At 40.4% G+C, this 27,245-nt stretch overlaps 1 protein-coding gene across 2 annotated transcripts in view; it reads right to left on the bottom strand.

Annotated features, from left to right (window-relative positions):
* Window positions 1-26,878, bottom strand: part of LGI1 (leucine rich glioma inactivated 1) — a 40,610-nt gene extending 13,732 nt beyond the window's left edge. For both annotated transcript variants that reach the window (XM_055560617.1, XM_055560618.1), the window contains exons 1-4: window positions 26,351-26,878; window positions 25,890-25,961; window positions 6,107-6,178; window positions 5,933-6,004 (exon numbers count right to left, since the gene is read on the bottom strand). In XM_055560617.1, coding sequence (XP_055416592.1) covers window positions 5,933-6,004; window positions 6,107-6,178; window positions 25,890-25,961; window positions 26,351-26,565 — 431 coding nt within the window. In that variant the 5' untranslated portion in view covers window positions 26,566-26,878. The remainder of the gene's footprint in view (window positions 1-5,932; window positions 6,005-6,106; window positions 6,179-25,889; window positions 25,962-26,350) is intronic.
* Between the last annotated feature and the right edge of the window lie 367 nt (window positions 26,879-27,245).

Raw genomic sequence — 27,245 nt, 5'->3', positions numbered from 1 at the left:
ACGGACCTTTGTTGGCAAAGTAATGTCTCTGCTTTTGAATATGCTATCTAGGTTGGTCATAACTTTCCTTCCAAGGAGTAAGCGTCTTTTAATTTCATGGCTGCAGTCACCATCTGCAGTGATCTTGGAGGGGTCATTTAATTACAGCATGTGAACACTTATTTGTGACATATGGGACCTAGTTTCCCACCAGGGATTGAACCCAGACCCTTTGCATTGGAATCTTAGCCACTAGATCACCAGGAAGGTTCTCCTAGGAGGGTTTTTTAAAGTGTGTCTACAACTAAGCTCCATTCTCTAGGTCCTGATTCAGAATCTACCTAAGAAACATCCTTTAAAATACCTGGGAAACTGTCCAACTGAACACCCAGCTGCCTTGAGACTGGCTGAGAAGGGTCAAGCATTCTTAATGGCAGGCAGGCTTTCCTTCCCAATGGAAATGATGACCATTCCCTCCATTTCGTGCTTCCCTGGTGGTTCAGCTGGTGAAGAATAAACCTGCAATGCAGGAGACCTGGGTTCGATCCCTGGGTTAGGAAGATCCCCTGGAGAAGGGAACGGCTACTCACTTCAGTATTCTGGCCTGGAGAATCCCATGGACTGTATAGCCCATAGGGTTGCAAAGAGTTGCACACGACTGAGCAACTTGCACTTTCGCTCCACTTTGGTGTTTTCATGGTTTACCTGAGAAAACCTCTAATTATGGAGTATGGAACCTACTGGAAAGTCTTCTTGCTGAGGCAGACCAGACTGGCTCAGACAGCACGTTTGTTTCAGTGCCACTGGGCTCTGCTGCTAAGAAAGCTTCGCCCACGGCCATCTGGGGTGCTCCCAGCCTCCCTGCAGTGCAGATTCTCAGCTTGAGTTGGTGTCTCACTGAATTTGCAGTACTTCAAGTGCAGTTATTTTAATTTCATACAAAATGTTTAAAGGGGATAAATACACTGCAGCATTTGAAGTCCTGGTCCAGAATCAGTAGAGGTTAGGCAGCGAGGCTTAGTTTTTCCCTACATGATGGTGTTTGCTGCATACCACGCTCTGTTCTAGGTACTTTACATAGAGTAACTGGCCTAATCTCCTGTCTGTCTTACAATCTAGGTGTTCCTAAGTATCTTATTATTTTCCACCCCTATTTTTACAGATGATTGTTATCACTTCTGTTTTACACAAAAGAAATTGGAGGCACCATGAAGCTTAATGACCTGCCTGATGTCCCAGAGCTATTAATGGGTAAAGCCTGGCTTTGAACACACACAGTCTGGTGGCAGAGACAACCTCCTCAGCCACTATATCCCGCTGCCCCCTATACATGCTTGTCATTGTGAAGGCTGAAGTGAGGACATCCTGCCTGATTAACTGGGGACACATGGATGCCCTCAGTTTGGGGGACTGCATGTATGTCTTTTGAACCTCCACGTTGCAGAACAACCAGTAGTTGCTTCATGACATGTACAGATCAATGACAATTTTCCCCAAATGTTTTTATACACACATGCGAACAAGCCTTCCTCCACTGGACCTTAGCCACCATGACACTTCTGTGATGCCCAAGGGAATCATTACTAAAACATTGTGGGTGTTAACAGAAACCAATACAAAATGTTTAGAAATTTTGTCCTCATTGGCCATAAACTATTTTTTAATTCATTTTTCCCCTGATTTCAGAAGTAATACATGGTTACCAGAAAAATTCAAACCTTTCTGAAATATATGAACTATTCAAACACTTAATCATGTATACTATTAGGACAGTCATTTAGAAGAATCAAGAGAGGCTCTTGGAATTTGACAGGATTTGTAAGGACTTAAATATAAGGAATTCTCTTTTGGGGAGGGGTTGGTCTAAAGGAGAGGGGAGTCTGTATAGTAAATTTTCAGTTATCTAAAAATGTCTCTTTAGAAGGCAAGTCTACTGAGACAGATGTATAAGAAGATGAGGTAAGTTCATTGCTTTTTAGGAATGAACTGAATTTATATCAATGCTCACAAGTTCCCTTGGAGCAGCTTTAATGTTAAGCCAGAGTGGGAACTAGTTGGATCTAAAAGTGTATGTCCACTATTGTACATACTACAAAAGTGCGTATGTATTCTACATACTATTGAGAGTATGTTACGTGGCAGCCTGGATGGAAGGGGAGTTTGGGGAAGAATGGATGTATGTATATGTATGGCTGAGACTTGTTGCTGTCCACCTGAAACTATCACAACATTGTTAATCAGCTATATTCCAATACAATATATATATATATATTTTTTAAAAAGCCAGCAAAAAAAGTATGTGTCTAATTCCAACTAATTGCATTTGGAGACCAAGAGTGAGGGTAGGGCTCCTGTCTTCAGGATCTTCTCTTCCTTCCCCATTTGTGTTTGCTTCTCAGATCATGTCCTGTGGAAGGACCTAGCCATCCATAAAGCTCTCTGGTCCTTCTATAATTGACATGGTGGAGTTGGCACTAGAGGTCTCATTAAAGATCTTGGAAAACTTCTGGCTTTTACCACTACTAACTGGGGAGCAGCTTAAACTCAGGGCACACCTCTGAATTCTCATTTGCCAATAAGGATAGTGTCTGCTCTGTTTCTTTTTTTAATTTATTTTTAATTGGAGGAAAATTGCTTTACAATGTTGTGATGATTTATGCCATACAACAATGCAAGACTCTTGAGAGTCCCTTGGACTGCAAGGAGATCCAACCAGTCCATTCTGAAGGAGATCAGCCCTGGGATTTCTTTGGAGGGAATGATGCTGAAGCTGAAACTCCAGTACTTTGGCCACCTCATGCAAAGAGCTGACTCATTGGAAAAGACTCTGATGCTGGGAGGGATTGGGGGCAGGAGGAGAAGGGGATGCCAGAGGATGAGATGGCTGGATGGCATCACTGACTCAATGGACTTGAGTCTGAGTGAACTCCGGGAGTTGATGATGGACAGGGAGGCCTGGCGTGCTGTGATTCATGGGGTCGCGAAGAGTCGGACACGATTGGCGACTGAACTGAACTGAACTGATACATAAATCATCTCCCTCTCAAGCCTGCCTCCCCTCCCTCCTTCTCACCCTTCTAGATTATTACAGAGCACTTAGCTGGGCTCCCTGTGTTATACAGCAACTTCTCACCGGCTATCTGCTTTACTCTTGATAGTGTATATATGTCTATGCTACTTTTTCCATAACCCTCCACCTTATCTCTTTCATAAGGTCATCAAAAGACTGTAATAAGGTCTAGAATATGAAAAGCTTTGTAAACTCTTCCTGTGGGTTAGAGGGCAGGGTGATAATTCTTTGCTACTTGAATGAATGCCTTTAATTGAGAAGAATTGGTCTGAGGAGGAGAAAAGTGCACTTTGAAACCTAAAATCTTAAAAAGAAAATTAATGGGTCAAGGAAATGTCAACTGTATGTATAAGTGGTTAATAATGGAAAATGAACTTGATGTGCTGAATAGTCAGAGGGACATTTGGGCTTTAAATCTTCCCTACCTCTTCTTGAAAGGAAAAAAAAGGTAAGGAGAAAAGAAAAAAGGAAGGAAGGAAGTACCCCTGGAAGAACAGCATAATTAGAAAGGAGGACATGATGTGGGGACAAGGCACTTAGAGAGAAAATATTTGACTAATTCCTCTTGCTAGACTGAGCTCTTCCAGGTTGGAGCTGGATTTTCTTCAAATTTGTGTGGCACATCCTAGAGACTATTTAGGATGAACCATATGGCAATGCCATTTTTGTAGTTCAAAAACAGTCTCTTATTGGCACAGTCACTGAATCAACCTAACTATTTGATAAAAATGCAAGAAATCTAAGGGTCATATTCAATCAACTTTGACCTGTTCCCTCCTAACACCTCCCTCCTACCTCCAGAACCTGGTCCCACATTATTTCAGAGGAACTTCCCTTTCATTGTCTGTTTGATCCTTAAGATTCATGCCTCTTTCTTTGAGGGCTGCATTATGCTTTCACTTGAGCCTGAACATTTCTAGACATAAGTACATGCTGTACCAATGCCTCCTTCTTATATTCTTCACACTTCTAAAGAAGGGGCCTCATAATGACCCAAATTTATATTTCCATTTCATTTGATGGACATAGTGAGCTCTGGTCAAACAAAATGGATGTTCTTCACTAGAGTGTTGTATAAATTTTTTTCTTCCTCCCTTTCCTGCCTTCCTTAACCTTCCTCTCCTTTTCCCTTCCTTTTTCTCTCTTTTGTCCTTCCCTCCCATTCTTTCCATTCTTCTTTTCAGATGAGGTAGGCCTTTAGGCTGGAGAGAAGACACACTTGAGCACTTGAGTGAACTAAGGGTTATGGCAAGGCTCTGTCCAGGTTTCCAGAGAGAACCGTGGGGTCTTATGTTTTCCCTTCAGCCCCTCGTGATGCTCAGCCATTAGTCACAGGCTGTGTTGAATGGATTTATGTGAATCAAGTAGATCTCAGGTTGAAGTCATGAGCTTCCATTTATCTGTTTTCGTCTGAAAGTTCAGGCTTGGTGGCATTTGGCTCTATAATCAAATGGCACAGCATTCCCACCATACACAGCCAATTTTGCAGCACTTACGACATTGGTGTGAAAAGCAGTGTTGCTGTTTATTTTATAGACAATATTTTCCTCATCCTTTTATAATAACTATATACAGAAGCCTTGAAAGGTGTAGTGATTTTGTAAAATACATAGGGCCATCAGTTCCCTGTTGCTGCAAATCCAAGTAACAGTAGAGATAGGAACTAGTCGAGACAGCACGAGGCCATGTGGACACCCCAGAATAAAGGATCAAAGGGCAGGCATTTTTCCCTGCCTCATTACCTGGTACCTCCTGGGGTCTAGAACAGAGCTAGAAATGAGCTACTGTGAGAGAACAGGTTAAAATGGACAGAATGACTGTGATGCTTAGATGGCTTGCCTCTTTATCTAACACTAATGAGATACATATTAGGAACTTGAGAAATAGTTGTTGAATGGATGAGTAGCCACAACAGTTCAGCCTCGGAGCTGATGTTATCATAATTCCCTAACTAGTCCGTCTACTTGTCATACATCCCCTCCAAGCTGCTGTTTCCTCATTTCTAAAGTGGGAGTTAAAAAATAAAATGGGGGTTATTTTGCCTATCTGGCAGGATTGTCGAGATAATTAAATGAAAATTTATGTAAAGCGTACTGACCATTGTAGTAGTAGACACTCAACAAATGTTGGTGCCGTTTCTTCCCATGTCTATTTTCATTAAAGATGTGTGTGTGTGTGTGTGTGTGTGTGTGTGTAGGGTGTAGCTGAAAATAAGAGAGATGAGTTATTCAGTTCGTATTTGCTTTCTGAGGCATAGCACTGTGCCATTCCAGGCTGATGCAAGGCTCTCCTATGCATTGCAGGATGTTCAGCAGCACGGCTGTTCTCCACTCACTAAATCCCAGTTACATCCCCTAGCTGTGACAACCAAACACGTCTCTGTTCCCTGGAAGGTAAAATTATTTCCTATTCAGAACAACTGATGGAGCTCTAATCACCCACTGAATAATTAAATATTTTACTCATAAAAAAGTTGTTCAGGTGCTGTGTAGACGTGGCCTGTGGTTCTAGTATATGTTTAAATGTATATGAAATCAGGGCTTATACAGAAAAAGAGAAACAGCAAAAACTATATAGTCAATTCATGAAGTTGAGTAATGATGCAGTGAATAAAAACATTATTTCATTCACATAATTTCCTTGCATTAGGATATTTTCCTAATTATTGTTGGTTGGGCTAATATTAATAGGAATGGGTTTCCTGGACACACTGGCTGAAGACAGGGAGAAAAGGCAAGTGTGCATGGAGAGAAATCACTTGGGTTTCTTAAATTTTCATAGATACCCATAAAGTGGGTTATCTATGATAAACATTAACCACAGATTATCGAACTGCATTGTCCATTGGCAAGCTTAAAATGTGATAGCAACGTTCATACTTACAGGTGAATTAAAGACTTTAGTCCTCGGAAAGTATGTCTTGAAATGGACTTGATGTTGTTGTTTTCTATGAATCTGCAATAGGTTATAATATTTTTGGTCAGACAGCTGTAGAACCTCAGAGCCCTTGTCCTATATCATTACATTTAAAAAAAAAAAAAAGGTTATTTTACTTACAAATACTCTAGATGTGGGAGACCAATGAAAGCATCATCACTGATCACATCAAAGGAGTTCGATGTGAATAACCTGCCCAGAAAAAGTACACAGTGAAAATGGTTAAACTGACAGATTGTCAAACTTTGGTGCTTTTATCTCTCAGAGAAATGAGTGGGAGTTGTGCACAGAAAAATGTCTGGATCCCTGCCTTTTACAGTGTTATTTATTCAGGTAATTTTTGTAGCTTTTTTTAACCATCAATTATCCCATCAAACGCTCAATGAGTGGGTGCCTTGTGCTCCACTCCTCATAGGGATGAGTGTCACATGCCCTGGGTAACATTTTGAGACACAACTGGCCAAGTATGCCAGTCAAAGCAGCCAAATCAACATGTTGTAGGTTTCCATGGCAAAGACACTAGCAGAATCTTTCCCTCTTGCTCTGAAACTTCTGGAACATTCTGACCAGCCCAAACAATGGTATCATACTCACTAACCTGAGAGACCTAGAAAGCTAGCTCCATGTCTGGTTGTGCATGTTATTCATAGTAGATAAGCCATTGACACTGCTGCTGCTACTGCTGCTAAGTCACTTCAGTCGTGTCCGACTCTTAGCGACCCCATGGACTGCAGCCTACCAAGCTCCTCCGTCCATGGGATTTTCTAGGCAAGAGGACTGGAGTGGGGTGCCATTGCCTTCTCCGGCCATTGACACTGGTTCAATAAAAATCAACTAACCTTCTTTGAAAGTAGAGCAGGCTGAAGATGGGAAACAATGAGGCTTAGGAAGAGTCTCAGACCCATTTTATTACTAAATAATTGAAAAAGAACACGTTTACTTGGACAAATTTATTTGAAATTTCAGTGTCCACAGGGATTTGGTTTCGAAATAACTGATGAAAAGAAACATCAATCAGCAGTTTCCCACATCCTGCGTAATTCCTCGAAGAATTTTTTTTTTCTGAATCAGAGGCTTAACAGTGGTGATTACAAGCCAAATAATACAAAGTTATCTTTTTAGAATGAGTATTAATTTATGGAATTCATCAGATAAAGTGTTGACACAAACTGAAAATAAAGTTTTACATGTACTGATGACAACTTATAATGGGTTCAAGTGACATTCAGGCTACATGTTAAGGTTCTTATATGGGGAAACCTCGTTTTTCACTTGTAACTAGTGTCCAAAATGTGGCCATTATCATGGGACAGACGGGAAGTTTGACAATTCATGTCTCATACACACTGTTTAATTGCATTAAATCCAGTATTCTCTGTTAGTAAACTTTTACTTTTGAGGGGTAGGGGTTAAAAATAGCTGTACTAACCAACTTAATGACTAACCCTCTCTGAGCCTGTTAATCAAGGGGATTAAAACTATGAGCTCTCACCTTCTGAACAGGTGTAAATAACTTATTTGATATCTGGGATTGCTTAAAAATAATGAGAGGAAGGGATAACAGTGGGTTAGAGACAAATTGAGCACAAAGAGGTCATTTTTGAAGCTGGAAGCTTATTTTTACTATCATTTCTACTTTTGTGTATGTTTGAAATTTTCTGTAAAAATGGGGAGGGAGAGAAAGTAAACCAAATAAAACCAGATGATGTCTTGCATTTCTTCCTAAGCTATAATCCCTGGAATGATGTTGGATTCTCTTCTATCCCTTCTACTTCCAACATTATAGCTTTACTCTCAAATGATTTACTAGACTGTGAAGTCAACATTATCGAATAAATCATACATATTAGATGCCCAGAGTTATTCAAAAAATTCAAATTTTTTTATGATTTCAGTCACAACTTTGGCAATTGTCTCTTCTTACATCATGGTTTTGGGAAACAAGAAGATTGCTCAGCCTTACTCCAAGGTAAGCTACCATCCAAAGTCTTCCTTAGGTTCCAGATTTTCGTTTCATTCTGTATCACTTCAGTTAAGTTGCTCAGTTGTGTCCGACTCTGCGACCCCATGGACTGCAGCATGCCAGGCTTGCCTGTCCATCACCAACTCCGGAACTTGCCCAAACTCATGTCCATCGAGTTGGTGATGCCATCCAACTGCCTCATCCTCTGTCATCCCCTTCTACTCCTGCCTTTAATCTTTCCTGGCATCAGGGGCTTTTCCAATGAGTCAGTTCTTCGCATCAGGTGGCCAAAGTATTGGAGTTTCAGCTTCAGCATCAGTCCTTACAATGAACACCCAGGACTGATTTCCTTTAGGATTGACTGGTTGGATCTCCTTGCAGTCCAAGGGACTCTCAAGAGTCTTCTCCAGCACCACAGCTCAAAAGCATCAATTCTTCAGTGTTCAGTTTTCTTTATTCTTTTATTTTTTAATTCTTTTTAATTTATTAAAATTTTATTAAATTCTTTTTAATTTATTAAATTTAATAAAATTTATTTTAAATTCTTTATTCTTTATTCATTCTGTATAGGCAGAATGATAGAAGGGGGAGGATGAAATAAGGCAGAAATAGATACAGAGAAATACCTCCTGTGTTCACTGGCTTGCAAACTGTCCCAGGGACTTAAAAATTGCTCACTTCAAGTCACTGCAAGAAATGACTTCTAACATTCATTCTCCTTATGTTGAATCAGATGCAAAACAGAGTATGATATGGATATAAGTGGCCAGAATTAGCCCACACATGTCAGAAAAATAAAGTAGGGTTTTTGCTAACATTTTTATCTGCTCATTCATTGCTTATCCCTAGCACCTATAACTGGAGAAGGCAATGACACCCCACTCCAGTACTCTTGCCTGGAGAATCCCATGGACGGAGGAGCCTGGTGGGCTGCAGTCCATGGGGTCGCTAAGAGTCGGACACGACTGAGCGACTTCACTTTCGCTTTTCACTTTCATCCATTGGAGGAGGAAATGGCAACCCACTCCAGTGTTCTTGCCTGGAGAATCCCAGGGACCGGGGAGCCTGGTGGGCTGCCGTCTATGGGGTCGCACAGAGTCGGACACGACTGAAGCGACTTAGCAGCAGCAGCAGCAGCAGCACCTATAATAGTGTCTCTCCCATAGTGGACACTGAATAAATATTTGTTAAAGAGGAATTTACTTTACATTAAATTCTGGTCATTACTACATTACTAGATTTAATGTTCCTTATATCAGGGACTTATCCTTGTTGATTTTTGTGTCCTCAGTCCTGAGCACAGTTCCTGGCTGAAAGCTGTTTGCCGAACTAGTTTTTAGAGATCAAAACTTCTGGCTAAAAGTACAATGATATGCGAAAATATGGGTGAATCTCATAAACCTAAATCCAGGATAAGAAGCCAAAATGCAGTAAAGTACCTCCTATATAATTGCTCTTACATAAAGAAGAAAACCCAGCAAAACTAACCTATGCTGGCAGAAGTCAAGAGAACATTTACATCTTGGAGATGAGAAGAGGGCACAGAGGAAGTCTTTGGGGTAATGATAATGCTTGGTTTTTTGACCTGGGTGCTGGTTACAAGGGTTGTTCACTTTATAAAAAGTCATGAGGAAAGGGGTGGGGTGATAAATAGGCAGAGCATAGAGGAGTTTTAGGGCAATGAATATACTCTGTATGATACCATAATGATGGATACATGTCTCTATACATTTTCCTAAACCCATAGTATGCACAGCACCAAGACTGAACCCTAGTTTAGACTCTGGCTGATCAAGTAAATTCATCAGTTGTAACAGAGATACTACCATGGTGGAGGATGTAGGGGATGGGGAGGCTATGCATGTGTCAGGGTGGGGAGTCTATGGGAAATTCTGTGCCTTCTCTTCTATTTTGCTGTGAACCTAAAACTGCTCTAAAAAATTAAGTCTTAATTTAAACTCTCAAGATGTACACTTAGGATATGCACACTTTTCTTTATGTAAATTTTAATAAAAAGTTTTCTTGTAAAAGCTAAAACAAATTCCTCTGGCTAAGATAATATTGAATATGTTAGTCCTTAGATTCTAAATTCAATTGTAATTTTCTGTGGACAAGGATTCCATGGGCAAAGATTTGTACATTTATACATACATTCTAAACATAGTCGGTTGAACAGGCTATCCATTTTATTATCCAGTGTATACTTAAGACTTAAAAAGATCCTGTTCTATAAAGAGGGTAAAATGCCCATCTTTAATTTTTATAGGTTCCTTTAGAAAGTTTGATTTCAATATCATAATTTGTTATTGAGCCAGATATGGTAAAGAATCCCATAGTCCTTGTTAAAGGAAACTATGTCACCCCACCTCATCTTGATGTACAACAGACCTGGGGCAGACCCGTGTGGCCATGCTTTATACCTCATGACTTCTATCACTTTTCTTAAACTATTAGAACAAGAAGGACTCCTTTTCTCATCCAGAATAGCTGATCCTGAGGTCGGTCAGCATCCCATGGCCCAACTAGTCTGGTTCAAAAAGGTGAGTTGGGCTAAAGATGAATCCCTTCTTGAGAATTTGGAATCACAGAGATGGAACCATCCAGCAGAGGAGCTGAAGGAGGAAAGATGCCTTAGGGTTGAGTCAGCTCTGTGTGCAGGGTGCACTCAGAAGACAGTGGAATGTGGAGGAGACCTCACAAAGGGCTGTGTGTGTGAGGCTGGATCAGGGAGATGCCCAGATCTGTGTTTGATCCTAGACCTGTGCTTCTCAATCTTAGCTTCACTTGGAATCACCTAGAGAGCTTTATAAATACTGTTACCATGTTCTCACCCTCAAGGATTCTGGTTTATCTGGTTAAATTCTATACCTGTGATGTGGCTTGAACGTGGGATGTTTAAAAACTCCCCAGGTGTCTCTTATATGCAGCCAGGGCTGCATATGGTAAACTTTCTGGTCAGTTACAGTAGCCTTCCTTTACCTGTGGCGACCAAGGGGACCTCTGCTTCTAGTAGCAGGTGTGGCTGGAACAGGAGCTCTGATACACAGAGATGCTGTAGATTGTCCCATGCACCTAACTACAGGTAGCAAGGGTCCATGATACCGTAACTCAGATTTGACGACTGTCCTCACAACGGCAGCACACGGAGGGGTGGGTGGGGATCAATGTATTGTCTGAACAAACTCCTTACCCTGAGCTCCAAATCAGAGATCTCACCCCATAGATTTGCCCAACAGCCATCCTGTGGGTCTGTTCAGGGATAATGTAGAATGTGTCCTCTGCCCCTGGGCCTGTGGGAACATTTGAGGTCTCTGACACTTTCTTTCTTCTTAGGAAGGGGAAAAGGCAAGAATGTTCCCTAGAATGTTGGTGGAGGTGGTCACAAGGCTGCACCTTGACCTTTCTGTATCTTAGCCATCAGTCTCATAAATTCAGTATGAAAACAAGGGAGTATAGGAAGGGTGGGGAGGATTCTTTTCCTCTGCAACGAAGGGAATGTATGTTTTCTTACCAAGAAAGATTTAAGACCATTCATAGATCAATCGATTGCTCAGTTGTGTCTGACTCTTTTGCAACTCCATGGACTGTAACCTGCCAGGCTCCTCTGTCTTTGGAATTTTCCAGGCAAGAATACTGGAGTGGGTTGCCATGTCCTACTCTAGGGGATCTTCCCGACCCAGGGATTAAACCTGCATATCTTGTGTATCCTGCATCGGCAGGTATATTCTTTACCACTAGCGACACCTGGTATGTTTCCTTGACAAGAAACAGATTTAAAACCATACACATCAACTATCAATTTCGTGCAGGCAATAGCTCATTCTTTAAATCATCATTGTGGCCTCCACAATAACCTGTGTTTCATAAAATGCTGCTGCATTTTCTTATTGGGGCTTTGAAACAAGTCTGTGAAAGTGGTAGAGTAGGTGTTAATAGCTGTTTGACAGGAGCCAACTGTGGCCCAGAGGGCTGTTAAAAGCTTTGACCAAGATCATAAGACCCAAGACTCCTGGTCCACTGCCCTTTCCACACCTTGGGTGGTCTCTCAGTATAGGAGCCGGATCACATAATGACACAGCATTCCCATTATGACAGACAACTATAATAACACTACTCAGCTTATGAGGATTTAAGAAATCTCATTAAATTATAATTCCTTTTTTAAAAGGAATTAATTATTCAAAATAAGTATCCTAAAAGTCACGGTAAGATTCAAAACTATTTTTTTAAGTCAAGAATTTTAAAAAATCTAAACTATCACAACATTGTCAAGCAGTTATACTCCACGTTAAAAAAAAAGAATTTAAAAAATATGAATGCAGTTTGGTGTATTCTGCTTAAGGATACTATAGGCTCAGTGTAAAAATTCTGGAAAACTCAGAAAAACTTAGAGAAGACAATAAAAATGACTGTCACCATACTACCCAAAGATATGAATATACATAATACCTATATGATATATGTATGTATATATTTATAAAATTTATAAAATTAGAATAATAATTTTTATTGTTCTGTGTCCTCCTTTTCATGTACTTATTTTTTCAAGAACAATTTCTTATGACAAGTTTGCAATATAAAATGTTAACAGATGAGTAAGTCTTGTATTATAAATATTTCAGGATTTAACTTTTTTGTTGTTGATTCCAATTTTCACTGTTATAACACTACCATGACTACTCTCCCATGCAAGTATTTTTCCGTATCCTTATTTCTTTCCTTAGAGTAGACTTATGATAGATTTTTTTAAGCTGGCATTGTTGGATTATACATGGTTTTTATGTCTCTATTTATTACTAACTTGTATCACACTACGTATTCAATTCTGAATATAGAAATGCCTATTATCACATCCTTACGAATAGTTAGTTGTTTCTTTTTCTATGAAATCATCCTTTCACAATTTTTGCTCCTTTCTAAGCACCTTTTATTTATTAAGGATATAACCTATTCTTTTCCTTTCTTATCTGATGCTGAATGTTTCCCTACTGATTATGATTTGCCTTTTGAATCATGATTTTTAGCATACAGACATTTTACATTTCTAACAAAATATATCAATGTCTATTACATATTCTTTCTTTGCTGTAGTTCCTAAAGTGTTTCTTCCTACCTTGATATTAATGAAATATTACTTAACCCTCCCTCTATAACTTTTCTTTTTTAGCTCTAATTTATTTGGAGCTTGCTTTTATCTATGATGTGAGGTGAGACACTGCCTTGATTCCTTCCTAGATATTTACTCAAATTTGCCAAAGCCTGTCATTGAATAATTAATGCCCTTCCCACTTGTGTGTACATATTCAGTTCAGTCAGTTCAGTCGCTCAGTCATGTCTGACTCTTCGCGACCCCATGGACCACAGTATGCCAGGCCTCCCTGTCCATCACCAACTCCCAGAGTTTACTCAAATTCAGCTCCATGGAGTCGGTGACGCCATCCAACCATCTCATCCTCTGTTGTCCCCTTCTCCTCCTGCCTTCAATCTTTCCCAGCATCAGGGTATCTTCAAATGAGTCAGTTCTTTGCATCAGGTGGCCAAAATATTGGAGTTTCAGCTTCAGCATCAGTCCTTACAATGAATACACAGGACTGATCTCCTTTAGGATGGACTGGTTGGATCTCCTTGCAGTCCAAGGGACTCTCAAGAGTCTTCTCCAACACCACAGTTCAAAAGCATCAATGCTTCAGCACTCAGCTTTCTTCACAGTCCAACTCTTACATCCATACATAACCACTGGAAAAACCATAGCCTTGACTAGATGGACCTTTGTTGGCAAAGTAATGTCTCTGCTTTTGAATATGCTATCTAGGTTGGTCATAACTTTCCTTCCAAGGAGTAAGCATCTTTTAATTTCATGGCTGCAGTCACCATCTGCAGTGATTTTGGAGCCCCCACAAATAAAGTCAGCCACTGTTTCCACTGTTTCCCCATCTATTTCCCATGAAGTGATGGGACCGGATGCCATGATCTTAGTTTTCTGAATGTTAAGCTTTAAGCCAACTTTTTCACTCTCCTCTTTCACTTTCATCAAGAGGCTTTTTAGTTCTTTTTCACTTTCTGCCACAAGGGTGGTGTCATCTGCATATCTGAGGTTATTGGTATGTCTCCCTGCAATCTTGATTCCAGCTCGTGCTTCATCCAGCCCAGTGTTTCTCATGATGTACTCTGCATGTAAGTTAAATAAGCAGAGTGACAATATACAGCCTTGACATACTCCTTTTCCCTATTTGGAACCAGTCTGTTGCTCCATGTCCAGTTCTAACTTTTGCTTCTAGGGACCAGGGAAGCTGTGTACAGATTTCTCAAGAGGTAGGTCAGGTGGTCTGGTATTCCCATCTCTTTCAGAATTTTCCACAGTATATTGTGACCCACACAGTAGAAGTGAGAAATAGATTTAAGGGACTAGATCTGATAGACAGAGTGTACATATTACTTCCTTCAAAAATATGCTATTTTATAGGGTTTTTCCAAAGATGAAATCTTGAATTTACTTACTATTCCTACTGTTTCCTAATTTATTATTTTATATGCTAATTATTTATTTTCTCTTGAGTTCCTTAGAAGATGTATTGTTTCATGCTCAATTCATATATTTTTATTCTTTCTGATTTAAAATGAAAGTTTTTAGAAATATGACTTTGCCTCTATTTAAAGCATGCAGTAAGTCTCTTAAAATTGCATATTTGATTTCAACAAGTATTTAGAATAATATTCTTAAAATTCCCTATTGATGATATTTTTAAAATGTTTTCATGAGTCAAAATTAACATTGCCCTGGGACTAAGGAGGATGAGATCTGTAAAATGCCTGCCAACCCTGAGCTCCAGTTTCTCTTCTGACTACTTGCATTCACCTGTCTGTAGGAGTGGGTCACATCTCTTTATAAGCAATAAATGAACACCAAGGCCGTCAGGTTGTTAGGACGTTCTTGGTTGAAAAGCTAGGAACAAAAGCACTTAATTCAAAAGGAACAGAGAAGTGTGTGATAGGGTTAGCATGGAGGTTGGTGTGCTGAGGTCAGCAGTAGAGGAGAAAAGGAAGAAGCAGAGGATCACAGAATGAGGATCTAACTACATTAGGAGGTCAAGGCTGAGGCTGCCCAATGTCCAGCTGGGGGTCCACAAGAGTGAAATGATTGGGCAGGGACATGTGTCGATGCCAAGACTAAAGGGCTGCTAAAGCAGTTTCCTGCCTTGGCTTCACACCTTTTCTAGGAACCAGGGAGGAGCACCCTGAAGAGGGAATCACAAAGCCTGAGCCTTATTTCCCATTTGGCCATAAATCCTCCGTGTGGCCTTGAGCATATCGCTTCTGCTCTCTGTGCTGTCAAATAACCAGAAAGATATGTGAGTCTGGGCTTGTAGAGCTGCAGGCTTCATTCATGGAGGAATAGGCATGGGCTCTGCATGAGGAGTGGGAGTCTTGGGTAGGTAGATCTGCAGAGGGTTGAATGGGAGGAGTAAACTTGCTGGGAAAATCTCCCCTTGTCTCAAGCCAGACTGGCCCCCTGGCTCTAATGACACTTCTTCAGACTCCCTTGAGTCACCTGTGACATCTTAACTCCGTCAGAACTGACGCTGGCCACAAGTGGTCTGCATCTTGTCTCACAGCTCAAAGCAGATTCTTTCAACTGTGGAGGGGAGATGCTTTAGGGGGCTTTCCCATACAATCTCCGCTCTGTAAGGGCTACTCTGGATGAAGAGTGAGCAGCCAGCCTCAGGCTATCGCTTAGAGATGGCATTGATTAGATACAAAATAGAGAATCTGGGTTCTACGCTTTTAGCTGCCGCTTTTATTATGTACATGTATATCAAGCAGGTAAATCTATTTCTTCATCCATTAAAAGAGGAATGGTAATAACAAAAAGACTACCTGGAAGATTCTGAGAATTATGTGAGATAATATATAAGAGCATCTCTTCAATGCTTCTGCCAAAGAGTATCTCAGCAAACAGCCCAGACATAAAATATCAGAGCTGGAAGAGCTGTTAGATCTAGTGAAGAACATTAGTTACGCAGAGAGGGAAACTGAGGTTCAGTGAGACTGCCAACTGCCTAAGAGAACTGTTATGAGCCTCATCTAGGGAATTAGGCACCATGGGCAGTGTGTGCAAGCACATTTTGTATACATATGTGTGCCTGGTGTTTATATGTGCAATACATGTAAATGAGAGAGCAAGATGCGCACATTACAGTTGTTAGAGATTTGAGGGCACAGCTGGAAGGGCTGGCCAACTTTTTAGAACTGCCTATGCTTAAATGATTCATACCTTCTAGTTATTACTAACAGTCTCCTTTATTCAAAAGAACAGGGCTGGTTGAATAATTAATAACAGGCTGATGATTCATTTCAGTTGAATGCACACATTCTAAGTGCCACGTGAATAATTTTACATTTGAATATATTAAATAGGCTCTTAAATAGGAAAGCATTAAAATGGGAAGCATCACATATGAGCACGTTATGTTCTTTTTGACTCTCATCCTTGGAAAACATTTTCAGTGTAACTCAGAGGACCCTTAGGTAGACCTCTTCTACCTGGATTGATGGAAAATAGCCTTAATTTTGCTCCATGTAAATATGAGGCGGTGGGGTGCAGCCTAGAGAGATATGCGATTCAATTCCTCGGTTTACAGGTGAGGAAAGCAAGGACCACAAAGTGAGTGACTTACTCAAGGTCACAACTTTTGACAGCAGCAGGGCCAGGTTTAAAATGTAGATTTTAGATTTGCAAGGATTCCCTGGGGGAATATTCTTAGCCTGCACATTAGAGCATGGATTTGATTTGAGCATAGACCCACCCCTTTGGTTTTATAGTTCATTACCTTTCATCCCAGAATAATCAAATTTTTCCTTTCTAAGAGTTGGCAAAACTAGTCACAGCCCACCCTCCCGATGCAGTTTATATATTTGGTCTGTTATTTCCCTGCTCCTAAAAAACAAAGAAGGGACTTCAATTTTATTTAAAGCCTGCTGCTGCTAAGTCACTTCAGTCGTGTCCGACTCTGTGCGACCCCATAGACGGCAGCCCACCAGGCTCCCCTGTCCCTGGGATTCTCCAGGCAAGAACACTGGAGTGGGCTGCCATTTCCTTCCCCAATGCATGAAAGTGAAAAGTGAAAGTGAAGTCGCTCAGTCCTATCCGACTCTTAGCGACCCCATGGACTGCAGCCTACCAGGCTCCTCCATCCATGGGATTTTCCAGGCAAGAGTATTGGAGTGGGGTACCAATTAAAGACTATTATATGCCAAACCTCATCTTTATCAGATTGCTACTAGGAACTCATTTAAATCCTCCAGTGAACACTATAATATACGCTTTATAGTCTCCATCTAAAATACAAAGAAACCAGAGGTGCGAGCGGTAAAGTACTTTGAAGCTTGTAGTTGGCAGAGCTGGGATTCTGTGCTCAGTCGTAATGCTTAGGGGCAAGGCTTTGCTTCCTCTTTTTAGTCCCAGCAGATCCCAGATCTGCTACAAATCTAGATTAGCCTTGCCTTGTAGTTCCCAGAATGTGGGGAACACAAGGCCTTCATGCGATTGGGAGGTTTTACATGAACAGCAAGAGAGGAAAAAAATCAAACAAATTCATGTAAATTGGGTAAGTGAAGTTAACTGAGGTTCCTAATTCCAGGAATCTTCCTATCCATAAGTAAACTGAGACTCTTCAAAAGGGATTTAAATACACAGTTTCCCTATCTTATTGATAATGGGACCCTTTTATCATTGAGTTTAACTACAATGAATATACCCAGGAAAATGCTGGATTAGCCATCTGAAAAATAGCTTGAGGAAGCCCTCTTAAAACAAAAATAGTGAGAGCATAAATTCAAGCTTAAGGGGCTTTTTCCTGTTGAACGGGCTGCAAGTGAGAATTGCACTTACTCTGAAGGATGAAACATCCACTGGGAGGTCCCCAAAGAAGCCGTGTGTGCCACACACGCTGCTTGATCAGGTGGAGAGCTTGGCAGTGAGGCACATTCAAAGAAAATCGCACTCAATGAATCCACACTAACAAAGCTGTCTGAGTCACTCCTTATATGGAGACAGATGGTTTAATGTATCCTTTAAGATGAGATTCTTTCTACCTGCCTAAGTTCTGCTAGCAAGCCTCTTGAGAGCAAGGTAAGGTATTCATAATTAAGCTAATAAATAAAATGAACACCCAGTATCCTATTGGAGGTTAAGAAAAAGAAAACAACAAAAAGAAATTCCAGAGGTTTTCTAAGCCAAGGTACATTGAGAGTAGCCAAGCATGAATAGAAAGGGCAGTTTCCCAAATTTATTTGAGCACAGAACTTTTTTTTTTTTCAGGACACATGTTCCACAGGACACAAGATGAGAAAACATTGGTCTAAGGTATAACTTTAAAGTATATAAGTTCTTTGTCATTTGCCCTTTTCTGTGTCTCTGTCCCTCTCTTTTTTAAAGCTGGGAGACTAGAGCCTACACATACCAATAAGAGCTGAATCCTAGGGATACTCGATGTTCTTGCCAGCAACGCTGCCACCCTTTCAAAGGGCTTTTGAAACTCTTTTTCAGTGATTGTCTCCAGGGATCAGGACACAGTCCTCCGAATATCCTCATTAATGGCAAAAGTTGACCCTCTGAGAGGGGGTTTGATTTGGGGAACAAAACTGTACGAAGTTAAGCCCAGTTATTCATGTTCAAGAGGAAGTAGACAGATGTAGTTAAAAATGAGGATGTGGATTTAAGCTCCGACTTTACCTCTTATGAGGGGTGTGACATCACAGAGGTTACCTAATTCTTCTATGACTCAGTGCTTCATCTGCAAAATGGACATAATCATACTTCCTCACAGGGTTACTGTGATAATGAATAAAAAATGAGACCGATAAAGTGCTTAGCACCAAGCAATACAAGTGACAAATGTCCCCTAACAAAACTTTGTCTGATTTTATTGTATGACTTGTAAACTGACAATGAAGACAATTCTCAAAGATCTAGAAATGTTTAGCTATAGAAGCAAAGTTAGGAGGAATCTCTGATCTCCTGTAAGGAATTCTCTGAAAGTCAAGAGTTACTTGTATATATAAATTCTAGTCTGTTTATTTTTTAAAGGCTCGGGTTTTGTTTTTTTTTTAAGATTTTCTTTTATGTGGACCATTTTTAACATCTTTACTGAATTTGTTACAATTTGCTTCTATTTTATGTTTTGGTTTTATCCCATAAGATGCATGTGGGATCTTAGCTCCCTCACCAGGGATAGAACCTGCACCCCCTGCATTGGAAGGTGAAGTCTTGACCACTGGCCTGCCAGGGAAGTCCCCCATAAAGGCTCATTGCTTTTTAATCACATTTTACACAGGTAAACACCTGTCATCTTGCCATTTAAATGGCCTCAACAATTCCTTTCCAGTCCTTGCCCTGTGGGAGGGATATTGAAACACTGTTTTATCATCAACCACCACAGGGGGTCCTGATAAAGTCCCAGTGGACCTGCTTGGGAAATTGGGAACTACATTATTATTCTACTAATAGTTTTGTAATAGCCAATTTCATAATGTGAAGCTCTTTCATTAAACAATCTAATTTAGTGGTTTGTTAGAACTGATACAATAAATTTTTCCATTTCCTTAACAAGGTCATTTTCTGTATTATATTAAAGTACCCTGTTTGTAGAACAGAATACAATAGCATTTTTAAGCAGAAAGAAACGTAAGTTAATTGAACATGAAGGTCTCAAAAATGCCAGTTATGTGTGTTTTGTTTGGTCTTTATTCTGTTTAAAAATCTACCTCCAGATTTCTGCCTTCTTCTGAAAATTAAAAAAAATATGACCCATCTTCATGTAGCACATTCTCATCAGCAATAATCAGTTGGAACTGAAGATTCATTTTTAGGTAAGACATGTCTTCTCTGGTTTAACCCCCGTCACTACCACTCCCTATTGTCTTATACTCAACTGTTTCTTTCATTTACCTTATCATCCCAACCCCCATTGGGCATTTGAGTTTGAGAACCATGTTTTAATCTATCTCTGGTATTTTACACATATAAAATCTGAAATCCAGGGATACTTGGTCACACAGTCCATTACTGTCTGAACTGTATTTCAAAACCATGTCTCATGTCTCCTGATCTCTACTTCAGGTTTCTCTCCATCTTATCACAGAACTACTCATCTTAAGACTGGCCAGTGTTAATTATTTTTAATAAAACCTGACATGTTTACAAAATATGGTGCCAGTTGTTTTTTTCATGAGTGAGAGGATTCTGCTTCCTCTTTCCCCTCCCATCCTCAGAAGGGCAAACAGTTCACCTGTCTTGTGAGAAGTATTTGAAGAAAGATTTCTTAGCAAGTTCTGATGCAGACCTATGTGTAGAACAATGAAATTTTAAAGCTAGCATTGTAGGCAAACCCAGCCTACACAATCAGATGCTAATCTGATGTTATGGTCATTCAAATTAAAGTGATTTTCAGAACAAATAATAAAAGCTAATGTTTATTGAGTTATAGGAACTGTTTCAAGTGCTTTACATGTATTATTTCATTTAATCCTGGCTATAATCCTGTATAACAGGTACTATGATTATGGCCCACTTTGTATTAATAGATGCAGGTAATGTAGCCTCTCTCAGCCTTAAGCTCAACAGTGGGCAAGAGTCACCATCATCACCAATCAACCGTTTTGAACAAAATGAGAGAGCTTATCAAGACTTCTTTATCATATCTTTGAATACAGGCAAAATAGAGTTTACCTCTTAGGGCTCACCTCCAACTTGGAGCTGCCATGTCAAAGCAGGAAGGGAGACCTGTCACTAATCTGTGTATCTCCCACAAAGCCCAGTGCGGTGCCTGCAGCACAGGAGAATCCCAAACAGCTTGTGCTGAAATGGGAGGCTTCTGCTTTCATTTTGTTACTGCTTGCAGCTATACAATGAATAAACACTTGTTTTAGCTAAGCCACTGTAAATAAAAAGGAAACTATCTTTGTGTTCACAAATTTGGTTTCCATCTTAATAATGCTTAATCAGCATCTTTCTTTGGATGTCCAGATAAAAGAGGAGTTTGACCTTTCACAGGAGAGAGGCTAGTCCAACCTGAGAGACAACCAGGGTGGCAAATAAGAGTCTGTGCTTGTCAAAGACCTAGAGGAAATCAGAGGGAGACAAAAGGGATCCAGGCAGTGGGTCTAAAGAAAGATTCTGGATGCTTTGTCTTTTAAGTTCTGGTACACTGGAAACATCTGTTGAAGAAGTTTGACATCATAAGGTCATGAGCAAATACCTCTTCACACTTTCTTTTGGTTCAGCCCACATTCCAGACCTCCACACTATTGGCTCGTGTGAAATCTGATTGCATATATCAAACAAAAGGAAGTGTGAACATGACTGAAACTACTGATAGGAAGACAGAAGTCTCTAGTATAAAATCTATGAAAATATGAATTGAATTCAACAAATACATAATAAGCAAAATCTTAATCTAAGCTTATAACATCCTTTCTAGGACCATGGCTATTGAGAACCCTCTGTTAGAGACAAGGGCAGGTACAAATAGCTCTAAAAATGATGGGAAGAATTAGAAACATCAGAAAAGTCTGTAGAACTTGAGAAAATAGAGGTCAGGGAATGAGGTACTTCAGGCTGGCATGGATGGGGCTTGTGGTGAGTGTGTGTGTGTGTGCACGTGTGTGTGTGTGTGCTATTGCTACTATGACAGATGACCCTAGACAAATAGCCAAATTCTGTTTATACGAACTCAGATGTTCAGATGTTTCTCTGTTTCTAGGGAGCCTTTAAAGGCTTCCAAGCATGAGGGTATCAGGGTGAGATCTGCACTTCAGGAAGGTAATGCTAATGGAGGTGGGGAGGAAGGGGGTCCAGAAGCAGGGGGACCAGTGTCAAACCTCCCCCAGCAGCCTGTGGAACAGTGACTGCGGCCTCAGTTAGGATCATGGTCCTGGGGTCCAGAGGAGATGGCAGATTCTTATGCAGTTTGATGGGGGGCTTTTCCTGTTGAAAGTGGACCTGAAGAGGTAACTCCAACTTTCCTGGTTGAATAACTGAGAGGATGAAATACACTTTCAGAGAAAACATTTGTTATACGGGGCTGCGTGCACAGTCACAACAATTCAGTAAGAAGTTAAAAATCAGAGCTATGGGTCACTGGTCAGACTGTAGACAAAACAGCCCCGATGATTGAAATTTTTACTTCTTGGTCCATTGTAGGCCATCACCTGGGCACAAACCAAAACATACTCATCCACAAGCAGTGATTCCTCTAGAAGCCCTCTTAGCTGATAGGTTTGGCTTGAGTAATCATTGAAGGTCATGAAATGTTTCTTAACACTTGTCATGTAAAGAGAAATAGATAAAGAGGCCAATCACTGTGAAGGTGATATAGGCTATGGACATTTTTCCCTGGACAAATAATATTTTTAAGAACTAACTGATAAAATTATAGTAAGGATGGACTTATTATTTGTCTTGTTCATGCTGTTTACTATTAGGTTTTTTGGGTTTTGATTTCTTATGAACTATATATTTATGTGTTGATTAATAAAAGAAATGATTTTATTCTCCCCCCCCCCCCCCACAGAGGGATCAGTTCTATTGCTTCAAACAAGATCAGACTTCATTGGAATAAATAGAATATTTTCCAGCTACCCTGATTTCTTATATAAAGATTTTGTGTGTGTGCATGATACTAACTGAACCCTGTTACTCCCTGCAAATAGAACTCTCTGAAGAGTTCTATTAGATAGCTTTAGTTTATTAAAAATTTTATGAACAAATGGCAATGTGTTCACATTTTATACTTTTAAATTTGAATTTTACTTCTGTAATGAGCCCATATCATTGGGGATTTTAGTCTGTGGTTGAGAACAGGGCTGTCCAGTGTGAAAACACATTTCTGTAAATTCCATTCACTACAAGTACCACTCCCTCTCACTGAAAGCAAAGTAGAATGAATAATCATTCCCATTGGTTAAGTTTCACAGCAGGCCTATGGAAAACATGAATGGAATTACATTTGCTGGGGAAAGATTTTTTTTTTTTTTTTGCTGTTGTTTAAAACCATAGGTGTTTTTTTAAAAAAGGCTCATATAATTAATCTGATGAAATTTCATTGGATAATTTTATTCTTTCTCTCCTCTCTACAGAGTGTGGGCTTTTGTTTTTCTTGTTCTCTGACACACATTGCCAGCCACGGCCTACCAGGATCTTCTCCCCCAGAACATGTAACTTAAGGAGGCATTGAGTCTGTTTCCCTCAGTACCCCAGGCTGACATTTCACAAAGTACTTTTCATCATGACTTCTGCAGAAGGTCTGAAAAAGCATTTGGGGCCATAATGAAATTATCAGATTTTTAGGGTGGGTGATGGGAATGGGTCTTTTCTTTTTCCACAACTGAGCAAGAAACCAACAGTCTTTGGATATCAATGGAGCAGAATTGATTCAGAAGCTTATCTCTTCACAAACTATGACAGGTCTGTTTGGTAATCTGCAGTCACAAATGCTATTAGAATGCAGTGCAAACCCCAAGCAATGGCTGGTGGGATCCAGGTCTGGTCTGATGACAAAGGTCATGCAAAGGCAAATCAGACCCCTGGGTCTCCATGTTCCAGTGGGGAGTTTTCAGGGCACTGGATGGCCCCGTCCCACAGAAGAACTCTTTGTGTCTGCGAAGCATGCATTCCCTCCACTGTTATGATTATGGCATTATTCATACTTGGAGCCTTTTCATTTATTTCGTCCTCAGTGAAAATGCACTTATTAGACCGTTTCCCAAGGACAGGAGGAAACAGAGAACATTGGACAGGAAGAATGGGGAGCAAAATCTTTAGGAAACAGAATCCTGGAGATTAGAGATAAACTTTGACCCCTGCCGTGTTGAGTTTAGCCAATGTGAGTTAAGTAAGGACATCCAGGGCAAAAAGTACTCGCCCTTTTGTTATTTCTGAAACCTGAACTGCTTTTAGAAATAAGGGTTGGAATGTTCCATAGGAACTTGGAGCATGGAACGCAGGGGCATGGCACACACACTCGGTGCGGGCTATTTAAAAACCAGTTCCTTGGCTTCCCTCTGTGATTCTAAATACGTGTAATCGCATTACCCTGCAGCAGCCGGTAACTATTTCTATAACATTGTCCAGCATCTGTGCTTGCTGAGGCCGGGTCCACCCAGCGGAAACAAAGTGGAAAGGTGGTAACTGATGAGGTCGATCAATCCAGGTGTTCCGTGTCACCACTAACAACCGTCCGGCGTTGTCAGTAGTGTGTGTCAAACGACACTTCTTGAACTGATCTAATTAATTATCCTGGGGAGAGGATGCTTTTCAAATGAGCCATTTGCGTATTTGACAAATAATAACACAGTCACAATCAATCACCTTCTCACATACAACCAGTTCTTATCCTATGAAAGGATCCCGGCATTGACGACTTTGCCTCTTTTTTGAATTTGTTTGATGTACTAAACAAACTAATTTGTTCATTGCCCTAATCAACTATTAGCTGTCAGTCAAACAGATAATCACTTAGGAATATTCTACTCAATTGTTAATCATTCAAAGACATTAGCTAGAAGAAGGATATTAGTCAACATTATTACATAATGTCAAAACACTTGATCAGGTTTGCAAAATGGAATAGTCAAATCAGTTTGGGGATTTCATATAGACAAAACAATAGATTAAGTGATTTTTCTAGCTTTTTTAGCTTCATGTAAAAAGTTAAAACCCTACCATTTATAAAATGTGTAACCACTTGTCATATCCTACGCCAAGCATTTTGTCTACTTAAATCTCATTTATTTCTGATGACAACCTTTCAAAGTGTCATCACCTCCATTTTACAGATGAGAAGACTGAGGCTCAGAGAGATTTAGTCATTTGCACACAATTACATGTCTAGCTTCTAGGGAGTGGTGGAGTGAGATTTACATACAGGTCTCTCTCATTTCAAATCCATGCAATTTGCCTCTCTGTATGTAAAACTTCCAATAGCCAAAATGGCCAAGTAAGGTAAGAAAACAAAAACCCTAAAACAAAACAAACAAGCAAAAAAACTTGAGTCCTGGATCATGCAGTTAAGATAACCACAACTCAGTTGATGGACAACTGGCTGATTTCCCCCCCTGGAACTGGTAATGACAAGCCACTCTGTGGCCTGACACCTGAGCACCAGGGGACCTCTTGTCCCCTGTGTGGTCCTGCTCTGAGAACTAGCACTCCAACTGCCAAACATTACATATGAGAACAAGTTATCCGTGTTACATTATGCCTGTGGAAAGATCTGATTTCTTAGTCAAATATTATTTTTTTACTCTTTTCAGACATAGATTGAATATGTGGTTCCCTCATGGCTATCTCAAAGCACACAGCAAAGACTAATCCTTTGCACTATCCTATATTAATATTTTCTTTCCCTCCTTATAAGGAGACGAGTTATAAATCAGGTGAGATTAGAAAGCAGTCACTCAAGAATGAATATTTTAAGGAATTACCTAGAAAGAACTGAGATTTTTCTTCCCCACATGGTAAATCATACAGAGTAGCAGCCGCCCCAGGTCCCCCAGGACAACATCTTGAGCGCATATGTTATGCTGGGTTCTGTATTGACTAATTCGGAAACTCCAGGGTAAAATAACCAAAGTTCCCAAGTCAAAAATGAAAGTAAAAGGGGAGACTGAAGTGAGGATCACTGTTACAACATTCCAACAACTTCACAAATAGCCATGAGAGTAGCCGGCATTACAGGTTAGCAAATTTACCATTGCAAGCATCAACCTGCACGCTGGTGTCAGGTCGCAAACAAGCCCATCTACCTCTCACTTTACTGATAATTCTTTTCCTCTCCAGAAATATAATCACATTTGACAAAATTAATATTGAGATAATTTTACTAGAGGGCTTATCTAAATATATGCTATATTAAAAATAGTCATGATATAAATATTTCTCACAAGAGCTGCAGCGATGGTGTGAATAAAAAACTCCCTTCGGAGATTTCAGTAAAACCAGATCTCACAAAGGATCTGAAAGAAAACAAAACAAAACAACAAAGAGACACACACACAGAACACAGAACAAACCTTATGTTAATCCGGTTTAGCAAAACAGTCATTATTTGACACTATTTCATGAAGTATGATACTGTGCCTTGCCAGCTGAAGTAGGAGGCATGAATCTGCTGCAGGTTTCTCATAATAATGTTCGGGGAGTGGAAGATATCTAAGCATGTTCTGTAGCAGCTAATAAGAATCAAAATTTCTAAATGCAGCAGACTGTTAGCTCTGTCAAACAGCCAGGCGTGCAAGAGGAATCTCTCTCCCCATGCCCTTTTACCAATACATACAAAGACCCAAATACATCGGCTGGAATTTTTAAATCGTAAATTAGATATCAAAATGCTTACGGGCCTTACAATGAGATAACGTCAGGAGGAACGGTGCGTGGAATGGATCTGGCATTCTCACATAAGGCATTATCTTTGGTACAAGTACACACGGCAGGGCATTTTGGCTTTGCTGGTTTCTTCCCCTCAGTCAGCAGAAGCGCAGATAAGAGACATAGGCAATAAGCAATTCTTTTCAGGGGGATGCAGGCATTTCCCATCCTTTGGCTTCTCTCTGATTCCATGCAGTCGAAAAAATATCCCCAAACATGAACAGGGCTTCTGGAATTCAGATGGTGATTGTCTTGCTCTAAGATCAGGTCACATAAGAGTCCACCCTTTTCCTTTGCCTCTGTCTCTCTGCTTTTCAAAACAGGGACCTGCAGCTGATTCGTGAGCCGCTCCTGGCTCCAGCGAGGCACTGCTGGGGAAGAGACCTGTGAGGTGCTGCGAGATGGGAGGGACCCAACGGCTGGAGGAGAGAGCAGACTTGCATCACCACGAAAGCACAGAGCACAGACCAGCCTTCGAAGGCAAAGCGAAGTGATGTAACAGAGAATAAACAGCTTTCTGCTTGCACCGGGAGGCCCTTTAATTGTTACCAAAAATAGGACGGCATTATGTCTTATTAGTGGGTGGGTGGGCGGGTGGGTGGGAGCAGTCATCTTGCCTGGGATCTCAGCAATCTCGGAAACCTCTGGGAATTTGCTTTTCCGTGTGGCAAACAACCTAGTAAGAAAAACCAGCTTCGGAGCCAGCCCTGGCTGGAAAAATGAAGTGAAATGAAACTCTCCCTCTGCAACCTTTGGCTAAAAACCTTGGTATTTCTTGCTGAGTCCACCTGACTGATGCCGTCGCTGAAAGACAAACAACACATGGAGAATGTGACTTTCAGGGAATGAATGTGAGTAAATACTTTTCTGAC

This window comes from Bubalus kerabau, chromosome 22, assembly GCF_029407905.1.
Source record: "Bubalus kerabau isolate K-KA32 ecotype Philippines breed swamp buffalo chromosome 22, PCC_UOA_SB_1v2, whole genome shotgun sequence".
NCBI lineage: Eukaryota > Metazoa > Chordata > Mammalia > Artiodactyla > Bovidae > Bubalus > Bubalus kerabau.
Note: the sequence above shows the minus strand (reverse complement) of the source record. Positions and strands in the feature narration are given on the sequence as shown.